The 17,208-nt window shown below is 42.0% G+C and overlaps 1 protein-coding gene across 4 annotated transcripts in view; it reads left to right on the forward strand.

Annotated features, from left to right (window-relative positions):
• Window positions 1-17,208, forward strand: part of ANKRD44 (ankyrin repeat domain 44) — a 130,425-nt gene that overhangs the window by 85,112 nt on the left and 28,105 nt on the right. For 3 of the 4 annotated variants that reach the window (XM_041403717.1, XM_041403713.1, XM_041403714.1), the window contains exons 9-16: window positions 123-201; window positions 3,365-3,479; window positions 6,460-6,542; window positions 7,874-7,937; window positions 10,289-10,357; window positions 11,058-11,198; window positions 13,257-13,340; window positions 14,311-14,422. In XM_041403717.1, the coding sequence (XP_041259651.1) occupies window positions 123-201; window positions 3,365-3,479; window positions 6,460-6,542; window positions 7,874-7,937; window positions 10,289-10,357; window positions 11,058-11,198; window positions 13,257-13,340; window positions 14,311-14,422 (747 nt within the window). The remainder of the gene's footprint in view (window positions 1-122; window positions 202-3,364; window positions 3,480-6,459; window positions 6,543-7,873; window positions 7,938-10,288; window positions 10,358-11,057; window positions 11,199-13,256; window positions 13,341-14,310; window positions 14,423-17,208) is intronic. The other variant, XM_041403715.1, reaches the window with a different exon arrangement.

Genomic DNA, 17,208 nt, shown 5'->3' on the forward strand with positions numbered 1-17,208 from the left:
TGCTCAGCTTTCCTGGTCTGAGTTTCTTTCTCTAAAACCCAAAACATTGCTCTGTACTCACGGTACCTTTGCTTTCATAAGCCTTCACATGCTAAACCACTGCTGTGTTTCATTCCTGTCAGAGTAAGGATGGGAAGAGCCCCCTGCACATGACAGCTGTCCATGGGAGGTTCACGCGGTCGCAGACCCTCATCCAGAACGGTGAGTTGCTGTGCCTCTGGAGTGGCTCTCCAAGAGATCAGGCATGTCCACTGTTGCAATTTTCAGTGTTCTGGCGCAGAGGGCAGCTCCATGAACTTCTGGGTTTGAGCTGAACTGACAGCTCTCATTCCATCATGTCATCACAACCTGAGATTTTGGTAGTAAAATTCCATAATCTTCCCAGCTGACAGTGGTCCAGATGATCTATTCAGATTCTTAGCCTGAAAGCAAGAGTTCAGAGGTGTATTTAGGTCTTTTTTCTGCTGAGAAGGATGCACAATTTTCTAGTTGTCCTCCTTTGGGAGCCCTGGTATTCTTAGAGCTCAAACCATTTTTTCTACTCTGCACTCAGCCGCTGTGCTTTTCTCGCCTCTCTTTGCTCATCCCTTGCCACCGTCTTCATGAAGTGTTGAATATGCACTCAGCAGGAAGGAGCAGTACTGCCTTGTTTGTTCTGGCATAGCCAGGATTCCTGATTATCAGTCATTTTTCAGGCATTTTTTTGGTCCAAGAATACTGTAGAATATAGCAATTATTCTTGTTGGAGATCTGGCAGAGGCCTGTTTTTTCTGAATGACAAAGGTTGCTATTACTGATTCTTTACTTAAGCTTCCCAGTTTGGGCCACAACCTGAGACAGGATGGCTTTGTTCATGGGTTGGGTTTTTTTTGTTTTCCAAAATCCCAGCTTGGAATTGAAGTGTGAAATGTTGGAGTTGGTTGAACAATTGTGCTTTAAAAGTAATGACACATTTAAACAAGATTGTGTTTTAAAATGGAGGTCTCCAGTAGATCATGCTTCTTTCGGGTCATCATGTTATCTCTCTCCTGTGATAAAAAAAAAAAAAAAAAAAGTAAGAATAAAAGGGGATTGGGGCAAAATGCAAGAAACAGTGCTTTACTGCAATTTTTAGTTGTTTAGTCTAAGATGCTCAGGCTTAGAGCCATTGTTTGCTCGCTGTTGGATTTGTGTGTGAAAGGACTGGCAGTTCTTCATCTGCCCTTCATGCCTGTCTACTCTTCTTCCATTTACTTGGGTTTCACTCCTTTCTTTCTTTGTTTTCTGCCCCTCTAATTTTAGTGTTGTACACAGATCTCATTGCAAGTGACTTTATGCCTCATTGCCATGGGATCTTGGGGAAGAGAGAAATGTCAATGATTTAAAGCAATAGAGTTTCATTCTGCAGTACTTAATGAGTTGGCTAATCTTGTCTCAGTTTCTGGTTGCTGTCTCTAGCAGCTTGTAGAGGAAAAATGGATTACCTTAAAATTGGAAAACTGCAAGTGTGATATGTTCTTTAAAAATGAGGAAAAAAATTCTGGAGAATGTTACATAGGTCAGCCAAAGTGGGCAATATCTTGCATAGATTTCTCAAGAGTAAAAGAAGCTCGAACACCACAATTCTCTTCTACAGAAGTTTAATAGGCTTTGTGAACACAGCACAGTCCTCTTACTTTTCCATGTGTAGTTTCTGTTTGTGCATTGGTGGATGCTCTACCCCAGGGAACTTGTTCAAGCATTTCATTGACCTTCGATTAACATTAAAAAATCAGAAATTAGAAAAGTTGAGAGGAACCTTAAATATCATCTAGTTGTAGCCTGTCTGCCATGGGGAGGGCATGCCTTGCACTAGATCAGGTTTCTCAGAGCCTCATCCAGTCTGGCCTTGAACACTTCCAGGAATGGGGAATCACAGCTTCTCGGGGCATGTTGTCAAGTGCTTTACTAGAACTCTTCCTGTTGCAATTAAGCCCTGTAATCACCTGTGAATAGTGGACATGCAGTAAATATTACCATATCCTGATGTTAGCAAGACTTTTTACATGCTTTCAGGAAGCATTCTCACAGCAAAACAACAGAGTATTAAAACACTGCAGTGCTAGTGCATTACTGGTTGTAAAACTACACTCAGAGATTGGTAATAAATGAATTGTTGAAATGGAAGGTGTAGTGAGGGAGTTTTCAGTTTCCCTTCTGGGTCTGGAACTGTCCAGTACTTTCATTAAAAGCTTGGATAATGGAATAGAAAATGTGCTTTTAACATTTGGAGAAAAAAATGTAGTTGGGAGAGACTGTTAGTTTGGCAGAAGGTGGAGTCAGAATGAAAAATGATCCTGTAGAACTGGAGACAGACGTTCTAATGCAAGTGAAGCAAAAGAAAAATCACTCACAGAGGCAGGAGTATCAGCTGGACAAGTTCAGAATGGCAACAGCCAGGTGGGTGGCAATCCCTCAAGAAGGGATGTGGGGCTTGTGGAGGATCAGAAGGTTGTTGACCACAAGTCAGCAGTGTTGTGGTGCTTAAAGAAATGGATAATGGATGTCCATGGTGCTGTGCAGTATCCAGGAGTGCACAGATAGGAGTGTAGCCAGCAGGCAGTAAGTAATCCTGTTTGCTTAGCTCAGCATTGGGAAATGTTAGCTGTAGTACTGGTTTTGGCTTTTGCTTCCACAAGGATTCAGGCCAGCTGGAGAGGACTGGGGAAAAGAGAGAATAGTTGGAGTGCAGTAAACCTGACTGGCAAGGAGAGACTGAAAAAGTTACAGTTCTTGGTCCAAATAGAAAACTGGGACTTGTCTGTAATCTATCTAAAGAAATAATCCATTTTTCCTGCTTATGTGAATAAAACACAAGATGCCAGGTTTAAATTGCAAAAGGAAAAGTTCTACAGAAGCACTGTTTGGTTGTGCTTTGGTAAGACACGCAAAAAGCACACAAGACGTTTGTTTGCAGTGTGTTCCTGATGGCCTCGGGAGTGAACTCTAATTTACATTGTTGTACAGATAAGGCTGACTGGCAGTGCCTTTACAAATGAGGGTGCAGTTTCAGCAGATTATGTTGTAGTTGATTTCAGGCACCCATTTGTATCTTTAGATAGGCAGCAAATCCAAATAATGTACTTGACCCTTGCACATCATCCCATTCCCAGCACTCTTTCCCACCACTGCAGGTGGAGAGGGAGGTGCAAGTGCTGCTGCCAGACCGTGGCTGATAGCTGAGAGCTTGCTGTGTGCTGGTCCTTGCTCTGGGAAGTTCAGTCTCTGTGGCTAAGAGAGCAGCTCGGGGCTGCTCATGGTGCTGTCACCAGAGACAAACAGCATTTGTAGTTCTGGTTCATGGTGAATTTTTCAGTGTTAAACTGTATGAAAATCTCTTGTGCAGGAGGGGAAATCGACTGTGTAGATAAGGATGGTAACACCCCTCTGCACGTGGCTGCAAGATACGGACACGAGCTTTTGATCAACACCCTCATAACCAGCGGAGCCGATACTGCCAAGTAGGTGCCTCAAGTGGAACTCTTTGTGAGGATCAAGTGTCGTGTCCATTGCCTGGAAACACAGCTGCTCCTCACCTTCTGAAGTGGGAAGGTTAAAACTGACAAGCATAATTGTACTGTACTTCAGTGGGTGACATGGGACTGAAATATGAACAACTGAGAAGTGTGCAGGGGAAGCAAACTGCTCAGTTCCTGTGGTGCCCACTTGCGTGATTACAAGTTACACAAGCACTGCTTCTTTTCCCTGAAGCACTGATGTAGGACAGTGGTGTTAATGTACATGAAGTAGGGGTGGTGTGTGTGTGTGTATATAGATATATATGTATATATATGCATATATACACATATATATGTATATACAGAGAGAACACTTGAGTACTGTTTAGTTATGGTCAGGTTCCCAGGGTCTGTCAAAAGGAAATAGCAGACCTGGACATAAACACAGGGGTATGAGATCAGGGTAATGCAATGCCATGAGGGATATCTGCACCAGGTGTTTCAGAGCAGCATCTGCTTTCATGAATGTAAGGTTTTGGAAATTACCTCCACATGTCTCCATAATATAATTTTTCTTTTACATAGAACCTGCCATAGAAATCAGGGACTTCTCTTGACTTACCTAGTTAGGAAACCCTGCTTTCAAATGCAAATGACTAGTTTGAATTTGGGAGGGAATTGCAGCTCTCAGTATTTTGTTTATTTGCATGGTGGTGTTTATGCAAGTGACACATTTGCCCATTCTCCTTTGCTGAGTACAACTGTCACCCTAAAAACTCAGAAGGTGGAACAGATCTTCAATTGGCATGGATAATGCAATTCCACAGGCTTCAGCTAGTGTCACTGGATTTTATTAATACAGCCAGCATGAAGATCTTGGTATCTTAATAGAAGTGTAGGTTTTTCCTCTCTCTTTCTTCAGTACAGTCAGTTGCTGTCTGTTATCTTGAGGTTTTAAGGGAAAATGAGATGCACTGGGATAGCCCACTCCACTCTAGGAATCAGGGTTATCCAGTTAGAAATTTCTATTTCACAGTTGGGTAACTGGAACATTGATCAAATAAAATACTTTTTCCAGCAGCAGAAATAAGTGAAATAAGAAGTTGGCTCAGAGATACCAGGCAGATGGAAATTATGCTACTGCCTGTGCTAAATGTGCTTTCAATATGTGGTGCATGTAAATAACTCTGGGTGAGCTCCCCAAATAGGTTTAAGAAAGAAAACTGCAGCACTGTTCACAACAAGTGCAGACAGCTCTGCCAGGCTTTGAGGCAATGCACTGCAAGGGAAAGTGTGCAAGTGATGGGAGGAACCAGTGTGAACAGCACTGCAGAAGTGGGACACTGGCTAGTAAATGTGCAGATAGTGGATTTTGGTGGAAACCAGCCAAAACATCTGCTGGGTGGAAATCTTGACCAAAAAGATGAATAATATTGTGTTAGATAACTAGGTGGAGGAGGAGGCAGAGGGAAGTGGGTGTAGGGAGGAAAGCAATACGGAATGTCCAACGTTCCCTTAAATAAGCTAAGCAAATCCATGGCTAGAAAGTGCAACCTGTTTGTACAGATGCAGCAGCTCAGTGGAGCTTGCAATGTTTTCTTCAAAGAACAGGCTGTCAGATCATTTCTTAATAGATTTATTCTAAGATATAGATGCTGCTAATAGCAAAACTAAAATCTGTACAGCAGCACAAGTCAGTGTAGTGAAGCAGCAAGGAGGACATGTGAAGACAGAGAAAGAATGGGCCTGTGGATTCAGGAAATCATAAATATTTTGAAAACAAACCCAAACTAGTTAAATACATTTATGCATAAAATCTTGGAGGGAGAAAGATATATTTATAAACATCCACATTAATTATTGTCTTAAGCTTCCTAAGTAATTATGATCTATGGTGTCTAGAAAGACAAGCTCCTTTGTCTTTGGTCTGTATCTGAAATCTTCTTCCATGAGATGATCATACTCTCCCATCCACCAATTGTCTCGCAGAAGTGAAGGACTGATATGAATCCATCTGCTATTGTTCCTGAGTTTGTAATTTAAAAAAAAAAAATCTGCTGGAGCAGGCAGTAGATGATAATCTTGTCAGGCTAGTTGTTTTCAGAGGCTCCATGTTTATGTGCACTTGGAGAACTGCCAGTAGAATAATATTTCTAGAATAACAAGATACTTTGCACAAAACAGTGCTGAATGAAAGACACCAAGATGTCCAGACCCAGAAGTATTCTAAGACAGTAAGCAGTGGCATGCCTAGAGACTGAACTGGCATGATTTCCTGATATTAATTAAAGTTGCTGAGTGCTCAGCTTGTTTAAAAACTACATGTTTGCCTGGTATGGATTTAGACTAATGATAAACAGGCTCAATCTAAAGGCGCCCTTTCTTTTCTTACCCATCGTGTCTGCTCTGAAAGTTTATTGTGTGACTGAAAAGAGTGTAAATGTGTAAAGGGAGGAAAAAGTGAAATGGGAGGTGAGGAAAGTAGCTGGAGCAAATAGGAAAATTAGATTAGTTCTTAGGCTGTGGAAGAAAACTGTAGCATGGCAGCCTAAAGGAAAGTGTGAAGAGTCATCTGCAAAAAAAAAAAATCAGAAATAATATAGAGAAGATTTTGGCATTTACATTTCCCTCAGAATGGCAGTTGCGGTATGTGTAGCTGGTGCAGAAATTTGTGGCTCACTGGGCAATTGACTCCAAGCAGTATCTGCTCTCTTACTTCCTCCCCTACCTTGGCGTCGCCTGGAATTTTCACAAACCATCCTGCCACATTCTGTTCAAAGCAAAATGCCAAGATTTTGCTGCATCAGAATATTTTTAACTCTCAAGAAGGCTGTTAAGGAAATACAGATAAAAATAATGGCAGGCACCAAGAAAGATTGTTCCTAGAAAAGCATGAGAAAATGTTGCCTTTCTGGAAGGAGCTTTTGATGTGCTGTGTATGTTTGTAACCTGCATTTTCTCACAAGGCTGTTGTCCCTTTCAGGTGTGGGATCCACAACATGTTCCCTTTACACTTAGCAGCACTGAATGCCCACTCAGACTGCTGCAGGAAATTGTTGTCATCGGGTGAGTAAATCCCCCAGTGTCCCTGGAACTCGAGTAGTGTTTGTCTCTGCTGCTTGCAGCCCCTTTCCATGTTTTGTTGTGAATAATTCTAATGAAAGGCTTCCTGTGCTGCTGTGTTGGGCTGTGTGGGGCAGTGCACCAGAGCATGCAAGGCTTTCCCAAAGCCATGCTGATACTTCCTGTGGTGTTCATGCCCAAAGCTCTTTTCTCCCAGCAAATTCAGAGTTTAGACTCCAGGGAGGGAGGGAATTTAGAACCCCTTTCCAATTGTAGGAACGTGAGATCCCGTTTTGTTTTGGGAATTCTCCCCCCTGCCTACCAAAGGAGTAATTCTGAAATTATCTCCTTGGGGTCTGCACTGGCACAGGTATTTGCATCTCACTGATGATGATGATGATGTATTTTGCATGCAGCTAGAGTGTGTTTCTGAATCTGTAGTTAAGGACTTAGTCTGGCCAAAGCTCTGGGGGCATGAGAGGGAAAATGAGTGGAAGTGTAGTGTCAAGAGAATAGGCTTGGGATCCTCACCAGAGCCCAAAGCAGAAGCAGCCAGAGCTTGCTTATGCAACTGTTTCAAAAGAGTCAGTAGTCAGTGGCCAAATCCCAAATTCTGCTTTTTCCAGGCAAGAGTTACTGTGAGTTAAAAAACCCTGACCCAGATGATATGAGTTTTTCTAGAAAACTCCTTCATTACTTAACATATAAAATGTCCTACAACTACTTTTCCCCCTTAATTTGAGTCCTGTAGGATATAAAAGAAACGTGAAAAATAGTAATTACATACTCTATTATATTGAGACTTGGTGTGCTCTGGCCTTGACCACTAGATAGGAAGAGAAAACACTCTGGGTGACAGGTTAGCACTGTCAGGCTGCTACCTTTGGTGTTGTGCATCTTGATGAATATCCCCACATGCTGCTGGAAGCCTCTTCCCAATCTGACAACCACACACCACGAAAACAGCCCCAGTTAATGTTTAGGCTGCCTCTGTGGTTCTTCCTCATGTCTTCACATTCTCTGTCTTCCTGTCCTGCTGTCACAGTCCTCTTGATAAGTCTCAGCCTCCCAAGCACCCGTCACAGGCTGCAGACAGGGATGTGGAGGAGCTGGATGTGGGAATAGACGCTCGTCACCTTCTCAGCTCTTTTTATAGCGCTGCCAGCGCGAGCAGCCGCTCGCCGTCCCCCTGACAACCTCTCTGACTGTGCCTTGCGTTCTGCTTTCCTCCCCACTAACTGATTTTTCTGTCTCTGCGATGTTTCTTGTGGTTTAACTAGGACAAAAGTATAGCATAGTGTCCTTGTTTAGTAATGAGCACGTGCTGTCTGCAGGCTTTGACATAGACACCCCCGACAGCTTCGGAAGAACGTGCCTGCACGCGGCCGCTGCCGGAGGGTGAGTACCTGCACTGCGGCTGCTCCAAGGCAGCCTGGGGCCAGCCACTGTGGCTGTGCTATCCACAGAGGAATTTACTGCTGGGCAGGGCAGTGTGATGCCATAATTTGGGTCATTTTAGGCTCTCTTCTGCTGCTGCCCTTGTGTAGGGTGAGCTGGGTTGAGTTGAAGCATGCATTTCAGGCAGAGGGGAAGTCTCTTCTTTTCGTGCCCCTGAGAAGGCTGTTTCAGCTTTTGGAGGGGTGCTGCACTTGGCCAGACCTCCCTGAGGGCCACAACAGTCACCAAGGGCCAGCAGTCTCCAGGAGAGCATCAGTCCCTGGGGAACACCCAGTGAGGAGCAGGAGCAGCAGCTGGAGCTCCTGGCATGCTGCTGGCAGGGGAGTTATTCCTGGCCTCCATCTCTGGACCTTGTCCTTGTCCAAAAATGCAGCTGTGCTACAGTGCCCATCAGGTTGCAGCCTTGGAGTCCTAATGTAGTTCATCTCACTCTATCCCATTTTTCAGGTGCAAAAAGTGTCTAAAAGAAAAACCACCAAACCAAAGCAACAACAAACAAACAACCAAAACCAAACCCACATCCTCCAAATTTAGAAAGTGAGAAGGCTGCCCCTCTCTCAGGGCGATGCATTCCTGAAAAGTGGTGGGAGGGCAGAAAAGTGAAATTGAAGTGAAAATTGAAATGCTTCAATTTAAGATGTAAATGTAGCATCCAGTTATTTTAAATATTTCCAGATAATTGTCAGTGAAGTGTTGAGTGGTTCATCTAGCAAAAGGACACAATGCTTGGCAAAGCACTGAGTTTTGACTCTTCTGTTTGAGTACTTTATGGCTCAGAAAACAGCCAAAATGGAGCCTTGGCTACAGCCCTTGGATTCTCTGTGGTTATGACAAGCAGAAATGCTCATCCACAGCGAATACTTGGCAGCCATGCTGGAAGTTGCTTTTTCTTCTCAGTGGACCAAAATCTGTATCACAAAGTTTTTGTTCCTGGGGGGAAAATACTCCAAACCCTAATAAAATCGATCCAAATATTTGGTTTATTATTGTTTTGGTATTATTCATCTTGATACTTCTTTCACTTTAGTGGAAGAGGTATAACAGTTGCTTGGATGGAGATCATTTTAATATAGTTCAGGTGCTACCTCTTTGATAAGGCTGCACCCCAGAAGGATAATAAAAACAGCCTGGAAGTCCAAAAGAGAAGGAGATGCTTCAATATGAAGCAAAAGTGACTCATGAAAATAAACCATCTTTTCCCAGTGGTTTACTATGATTGTCATCACTGGTGTTTTTATTTTTAGTGCATTGTGGTGAGTGTTCTGTAGTTATTTTATGCAACAGCAATTTAGAGTTGGGATCGACATACACCAAAATATTGCATTATTGCACCCAGTCCCCCTTTTTTTTTTTTTTTCTGTAGCTGGAGATCTACAAAAGCCATTAGTGCATTTCCTGACACAGGCCTCTTACTGCTGTTACATTAATGGGAGTTGCATGGATGCTAGGAAAAGAATTTCAAAGGTCTGCTTGTCTGACCTTTGAAAGGACAAGTGATGCCCCTGTAAAAGAAAAGTGGTCTTGGAAAGTGCTGCACTTCTTTATATAATTTTCTGGCTTGAAGTCCTACATTTATTTGCTTGAATTACAAAAGATGTCAGAATGCAGCTGGTTTGTTTTCTATTAAAAATTACCTGGCTTTAAACAAGACGAAGAAACAGCCAGGATGTGGTAAATTCTCCTCCACTTTTATAAATGCAATGTTGATGTGACAGTCACCGTAATAGCCACACCCCTTCGCTAACAAAGCACTTGGAGATGGCCTTAAATCCATCAATAGTCAGCAAATCATATCAGAATATACCTACAAGTAACTCTTGTGGTTATATTTCATTAAATAAACAGGATTTGAGCAAAGTGCTTACTGTTGAATGCTCTGCTACGTGGGGGTGGATTTCGTTAAATGTCACCTCTTCATTATTAGACTGGCATTTCATAAGCTAGCAACAACTTTATTTTAAAGTTCCTTTATAAAATACCAGGTCAGAATGGGAAGCACTACAGTACAGCTGCCATTGAAAATCTCCAAAACACTGATCACATTTACTGTGCTCTCTTTGGAAAAATAATTTTTTTCTTCTGCAGAAGAGAAGTTTGGGATTTTCTAATGAAAAAAAAGAAAATAATTTCTTTTTGGAGCTTCATTTTCTGTTTGATTGAATTTCATGTTATAGTTTTTGCACAGCAAATAATACAAAAATAACTTGAGTAACTTTTTCCTTTTGGGGGACAAGGCACAATGCAGGTGTTCTGTTTTATTCATGTTTTGTTTTCTTTACTTCTCTTTCCAGTAATGTAGAATGTATAAAACTCTTGCAAAGCAGTGGAGCAGATTTTAATAAGAAGGACAAATGTGGAAGGTAGGTAAATTACAAAGCTCTTTTAAAAAATAAAGGATCTATCAGGCAAGGAAGAAAGGCCACCTCAGACTGAAAATCATAAGTTTTATGAAAAATGGCAGCAAAATCAGGTAGTTTGGCCTTCTCTGCAGAACCCTTGCTGCTGCAGTTCCATGCCAGCCAGCCAGGTGCAGCCTTCATTAAATCCATTAAAGCTATCCCACCCTCTTGAGTCTATATTTTTAAAAATACCACAGCTTTTCTTTTTTCCTGCCTGCCTCAGTTCTTGCTCTGGTGTGCCCAAGACACCACCTGAGCTATGATGGCAGCATAGCTGCCATTGGATGTGCTTCCCAGAGGATTTTCCCCCCACAGAAAGCGTTGCTATGGGTGTTGCTATGCCAGCTAAACAAGATGCTGTGATGGACACGGTGCTTTGCTCTGCCTCCCAGCTGGGAGAAGCAGCGTGTCTGCAGAGCCACAGCAGGGGCTCTCACAGGCATTAGGCTGTTTGCACAACACATGTTGATGCTCTGTATCCTATTAGGCTTCGCAGCAGCACCAGAACTTCCTATTAACGCAATATTTTGTTAAATTTCCATCATTTAAAGTGCTGATATGGACTGCTGGAAATCTTTAGGAACGCAGCAATTAAGATTTATCTTGATCCTCCTCAGTACATGTTGGAATATGAGGTAACAAATTACCACTTATGTTCCAGGACACCTTTGCACTATGCAGCTGCAAATTGTCATTTCCACTGCATTGAGACTCTGGTGACAACAGGAGCCAACATTAATGAAACAGATGACTGGGGGCGCACCCCTTTGCACTACGCTGCTGCTTCTGACATGGACCGAAAGTAAGAGAGCTCTGAGGAATTCCTGCTTCGAGTGTTTTACTAAACCAGTGTCATTTTAGTCTCTTCGTGGTGCTGTGCTGTTTGAGCCAAAAAAATGATTGCACTAGCACAGGAATTTCTCTCTGATGTATGCACAGCTCCACAGTGAGCTGCTCTGACTGGAAGCCAAGGCCCCAGATGATGTGGCATTTCAGCTCCACGGTTTACTTCTGCAGGAACGCACCGTTCTGCAGCCACCCTGCCCCACAGAACTATTTTCACAGTGTTATGTCCTGATGAAGCTCAGAGAATTTTCTGCATTTGCTTTGCAAGTCCATCAAAAGGGATAGAGCAAGAGACAGCAGGAGGAGAGGTTTTCAGGGGGACTGCAGTTACAGACAGACATTTGGGCATTCTGACAGATTCGTGGTACGGGTGGGATAGATCTAACCATCAGTCTCCCTTCACTGTCAGAGCAGATAAAAATGCTCACCCTGTCCAAACAGGTTGCCTTTTTAGAGGGATGTCTGAGGAATAGCCTTTGTCAGAACACAGTGGTGTCCTTGTGAGAAAAGGGGAAAACAGCTGCAAGACTTAGAAATGCTGTGGTTACTGACTGCAATTTTAATTCCCAGATAGTTGAACATTCTGCCAATCTCTTCCTTATAACACACTGTATAAACAAGACTCACTTATCCTGTTAGTTCTCTCTTAAAACTGTTAGCAACCTGTATTTGTTTTACTGTCTCACAGTGTCTGTAGACCCTAAGGATCTAGTTTTTGCTTTATTGTATAGTGATGTCTGGTGAAAGTACAGCTGCATCTCTCCCAGCAGAACACCACCTCAATGCCATGGCAGGGGAAGTTTGGTTTAACTTTATGGCAGAGTTCTGAATGCCACATCAGAGCCTTGAGAGCTTCTTCGTTATTTCCTGTGATAATACTGACATAAAAAGTGTCTTCCCCATCACCCTCAAACCTGAACAGTGCTGGGGAGAAGGAGGCAGAGTCATCAGAGGTCTGTGCTTGGAATGAAAACCAGTGTAAGCTTGTAGGAAGGCTTTCACCACTGCCTGTTTCTAATTCTGTCTTACCAGTGTGAGGTGTTACTTGGGGGGGTTGAGAATGATGATTCAGTGTGTGTTTTTCAGCTTTTGGTTCTTGGTAGGTGAGGTTCCTGCATTTAAACAAGCTCTTGGTTACCTTCAGTATGTTTCTACTTTTATCCCTCATTTTTTTTTAAAAGGAAAAGCTTATTTTAGTCGCATCCTGAACTTTGGAAGAAGTATATGGTTTTTATTTGTTCTCACAATCCAAACCTAAATTGATTCTGATGTGGTGATGCTGTCTTCTCGTTAAATTTTTCAGTTTGAGATGTTCTGGAAGAAACCTTATTACATAGATCAAATGCTATTTGCAGACCATGATTTTATAGGTCAGCAAATCTTTTTTTTTTCCCTGCTGAATGTCAAAAAACTTGCAAGGTCAGGCAATCTCATTCCAAAGAATATTCATCATTAACTCTGGATGTGGGTAGTTAATGAGCAGGGAGAAGAACCTGACTGAGAGATCACACAGTGCTGCCAAGATATTTTTTTGACAGAAAGTGAGGCGTGGTAGCTAATGCAGACTCGAGACAGAGTGATTTAGTATCAGTAATTAAAGTTGTTCTAAATCCTAAATGCTAGAGAAAAACTAGCAGCTTACTGCAGGAGGAAGCAAGGTGTAGTAATCCTGAGTTACTCTCTGGAAAGGAAAAAAGTGCACAACATGTGCTGTGGTTGAAACAGCAGGATTCTAGAAAGTGTTGGTCTGATAGAAACCAAAATTGAATTTTTTTTTTTTTTTCTTCTGGCATTGACTTGTGGGACAGCAAACTACCACACTATGGTTGTCTCCATAGCTTTGAAAACTTACTACCTGCAGGTAGATCCATGCAGTGCACTTGTATAATCCTCATTGCTGGCTGGAGGAAGTCAGCTCCTTGAAGAGGAGATTGGGGGTGGGTGGCAGACTGCATCAAAATCACCGGTGTGGTATTTTGAGAATAAGTTGCATTTTTCTGTCCTCTGTGCTAAGAAGAAAGAATATTTTAGGTAACTCCCATGAAAATGCTGAAGAACTTGAAAGAGCCACTGAGATGAAGGAAAAAGAAGCTGCATTGTAAGTTTGGTGTCACAAAAGCAGTTAGACTTCATTCCTGGAGAATGCCACGGCTTTGGCTTGCAGCCTTTCACTCTGCTCTTGCTTGTTCTTTGCTCTGCTAAAAACAATGCTTGGCTTCAATGAGGGCTAACCTAAAGGAAAAAGCTCCATGCTCTTCTCTGTGCACACATGCCCTGATATTTCTGTTTCTGTGCTTGTTGCTGTTTCTTAATGGAAGATGTACAGCTTCAGTAATTTTATAATTCTTTAATACCATGTGCTTTAGTATCACGCAGTGTCTTTAGTGTCATGCACATCATAGACTGTATGTTACAAAAAGAAGTAGCCAATGGCTTTCTCAATGTATTCACTTGGATTAACATTTTCATCTATCTGCTTAATTTTTTTTTTAATCCCCTTTATTGTATAATGGCCTTACATTCACTCCAGAGCACAGGCTAGGCAAGGAAGTACTAATAACAAGATGACAGTATCTTGATGGTATAAGAGGAAGTGGCAAGAGCTGGAAAAAGCAAAAGGGATCTTTTGGAAAACATGATGGAAAAAAAGCCAATGAAAAAGAGAATATATTCAAGTAACTCAGTTAAATATTTTTTCTCCAGGCTGTCCTAGAGCATGCTTGGAGGCCGATGGTTTGATATCTGAGTTTTTGTGTGAGGAGTAGCAGTTCTAGGCTGTTTATGTCATGCACACAGAATCGTTCAGGTTTTGTAAGAGAAAATCAATTTTGTAATCTAGAGTAGCCACAAGAGTTAGTTTGGAGATCTTTTTTGTGAAGTTAATCTTGAAAGAGGAGTGGGGGTTTTCTGTTTAAAAACATGGTGAATTGAGGAGCTATTGGTGAAAAGTGATTTGCTGCTCCAAGTGCAGGATTCCCTGCCAGTTTTCAGTGCCGCTTCCCGCTGCAGCGAGGGAGGAGCCTGTTAAATATTGTGAGCCCGCATTTACCCCAGTGAATTTCCCACAGGTGTCTCGAGTTCCTTCTCCAGAACGATGCCAACCCATCCATCCAGGACAAGGAGGGGTACAACACTGTGCATTACGCGGCTGCCTATGGGCACCGGCAGTGCTTGGAGCTGGTGAGTGCTCGCTTTGCTTTGGGACTTCTCTGTCTGCTGATGGGGAATGTGCATGTGCCACGATGGGCAACTCCCCTCATGGCTGCTACTGCAGCTCTTTGGATAATAAGAAATCTGTGGAAACCTGCAATATGGGGCAGTAAACTCAAGTATTTGCACCCAGATGTAGCTTAAAAATATTTTTATCTTGATAATCAAGTCCTTATTCAACAGCCTGGTGCTTAAGGGTTGTCTTTGATTGGAGTTTATGTGTGCACAAATTAATTTTAAGCATGATCAAAATATTCTCAGTGTATGCCTAAGTGCCAGGAGTAAGGGACAGTTCCTGATAAATGACAGTGAATGTGCCTGATCCACCCACCTGGCACTTTATCTGACTTGCATACTGAGGGAGTAAATAGCTTTTGCTTCATACCTGCAGTTTCTTTTTTGTTTCTGGCAAAATAATGGCAACATTGATAAAGTTACCATAATCAAGATCAACCTTATATGTAAAGCAGCTGAGAATTTTGGTGGGTTTTTTTTTTTTTTTTGTTTGTTTTGGTTTTTTTGTTTGTTTGTTGTTTTGTTTTTTGGTTATTCCTTTTTTAATACTCTCGGTCTGAATGATTAGTAATTGCATCTTCTAAGATGCCAACAATCTTTAGCCAAACATTGGATTTGGGAGATGTATAGAATGGATTTGTAGACATATCTGACTTGTTAAAGTGTCATAAAGGTGAGAGTTAACTGCTTGATATATAGAGTGATCCAAAATTATATATATTATATGTATTATTACTATATACATTATATATGCTATATAATAGTATATATTACATATGAATTGACTTTATTGCTTCCAAAAAACTAAGCTCCAATTGGAAAATTATGTAGATATTCATGCTTCAGTGAGCACAGTGTGTTGTTTAGTGTTACGTGTTGTTTGGTTCTTTCTTTCTGTGTTGAAGAGTCAAGTATTGAGTTATTTGAAGGAGCTCTGCACAGCACGTGCTGCTTTCACAGCACACGTGTCACAACAGGAAAATGCTGCAGCTGGCCTGCAGCTGGTTCCAGCAGCTTGGAAACCTGGGGCACTAACTCTGCCAGGGCAGGCCTGGGGCACAATTTCAGGTGGGGTGTTAAGCCTTTTTAGCTCCCACCTACAGGCACGTTTGTTTAGGACACTCAAAATAGCACTGCTCCTTTATTGGGCACAGAGCAGGGGCCCCTCTCTTCTCCTGTACTTGTGGCTGGGCACATCTTCTGCACATCTCAGTTGCAGGCAATGGTCTGCTGTCAAATCCTGGCATTGCTTAGGCAGGGCAGACAAAAGGAAGAGCTGGGAATGCAGTGCATGTCAGAGGTGTTGGGTTTTCTTTTAATCTGGAGGGGTGAAATGCCAGCTGTGGGCCAGAGACAGCTGTGCAGCAAGTGTTCTATACTCAGGCAGTAAAACTCCGTGTTCTTCCCTGTCAGTCTTCCTGTCTTTGTGGCTCAAGCTGCAGTGTGGAAACCCAAGGTGAAGCATCATTTACAGAGTTAGAGTCACACAGCTGTTCTGTGTACAATGGTGAAAAACAACTGCCATGAATTTTAGTCCTCTGCATGCACAGAACCACTGTTGTGTGCCGGGGTGCCAGCCTGAAACTTATGTGGGGAACCAGGATTTTTCCACTGGTGTTTGGAGGGTAACAGGCATGTCATTTTCTCTCTGGAATACAAAGGGTAAATGTGTCAGAAAGCATTTGTGCTCATCCAACAGCAAGACCAGGATCCATCATCTTTGCACCCACTGGCAGAAGAAGCTGACTCAATTTTTTATAATGCTTTACCAAGGCCTGAGTTTAACAACTTGACATTTGATAACTCTAACTAGTTGATAGAGGCACCACCATTACACTGATTTCTTTGCAATGCTGGGATTCAGGATGGCAGAAGGACTGAAAGCAAAGTCAGGTGAATTATGTAAATAAACCATTATTTTTCAGTGCCATATTAGCTGTTATTTTACTATTTTATCCCCTGGGTAAATATTTTTGTTTATTATTGATATCTGATAAGTGAAAATATCTAGGAATTATCTTGCCTAGAGCAAGACCATTCTTTATGGGCGTAAACCTTGTTAGGGGAAAGAGTTCATCTGAAATATGGAGCTTTAATTCTGGTCAAAACTGGGTGGGTGCAACAATAATTTTGTTTTTCTATGAATAATGTATTTCTCTACATGCACAATAGCAAACTTGAGCAAAATGTTAGGGAATTATTTTGGTGTTCCAGAATATGTCAAGTTTATAAAAGACCTTGTAAGATTATTTATTATTTACCTTCCCCCCTCTCCCCCAGTTTTCTTAGTAGGTATTTAAAAGAGCTTATTTCTAAATAAATGTTCACCTTTAAAAGTAAGTCCAAAGAAAAAGATGTAGTATCAGTGGAGTTTCCTTCACTGGGCAGTTTGGTCTGTGCTTTAAGCACTGCAGTTCCTCAGTGTTATAAAGTATTTGCACATTTGAATGCAGTTTAGGGAAGGGCTGGTTTATCTATAGAAACATATTTTCATTCTTTGACTTTTGTGTTTACCATGAGTCAAACACCTTGACTGGGACTCTGCTACATTTCTTTGTGGGGAGGTGTTGGGAGAAAAAAGGATTAAGAGTGAAAACGTCATATCTTTGACCCAAACCAAATTCATGTTTTGTGTGTTCAACCACAGAGCTCAACAAGAGAAGCTTTTTCCTGGAGGACCTTTAGGTTGTCTGGAATATTAGTGGGGTAGTTGCCCTGCAATGAATGATGTGATGTTGCTA

This window comes from Onychostruthus taczanowskii, unplaced genomic scaffold, assembly GCF_017590055.1.
Source record: "Onychostruthus taczanowskii isolate IOZ18803 unplaced genomic scaffold, ASM1759005v1 scaffold20, whole genome shotgun sequence".
NCBI lineage: Eukaryota > Metazoa > Chordata > Aves > Passeriformes > Passeridae > Onychostruthus > Onychostruthus taczanowskii.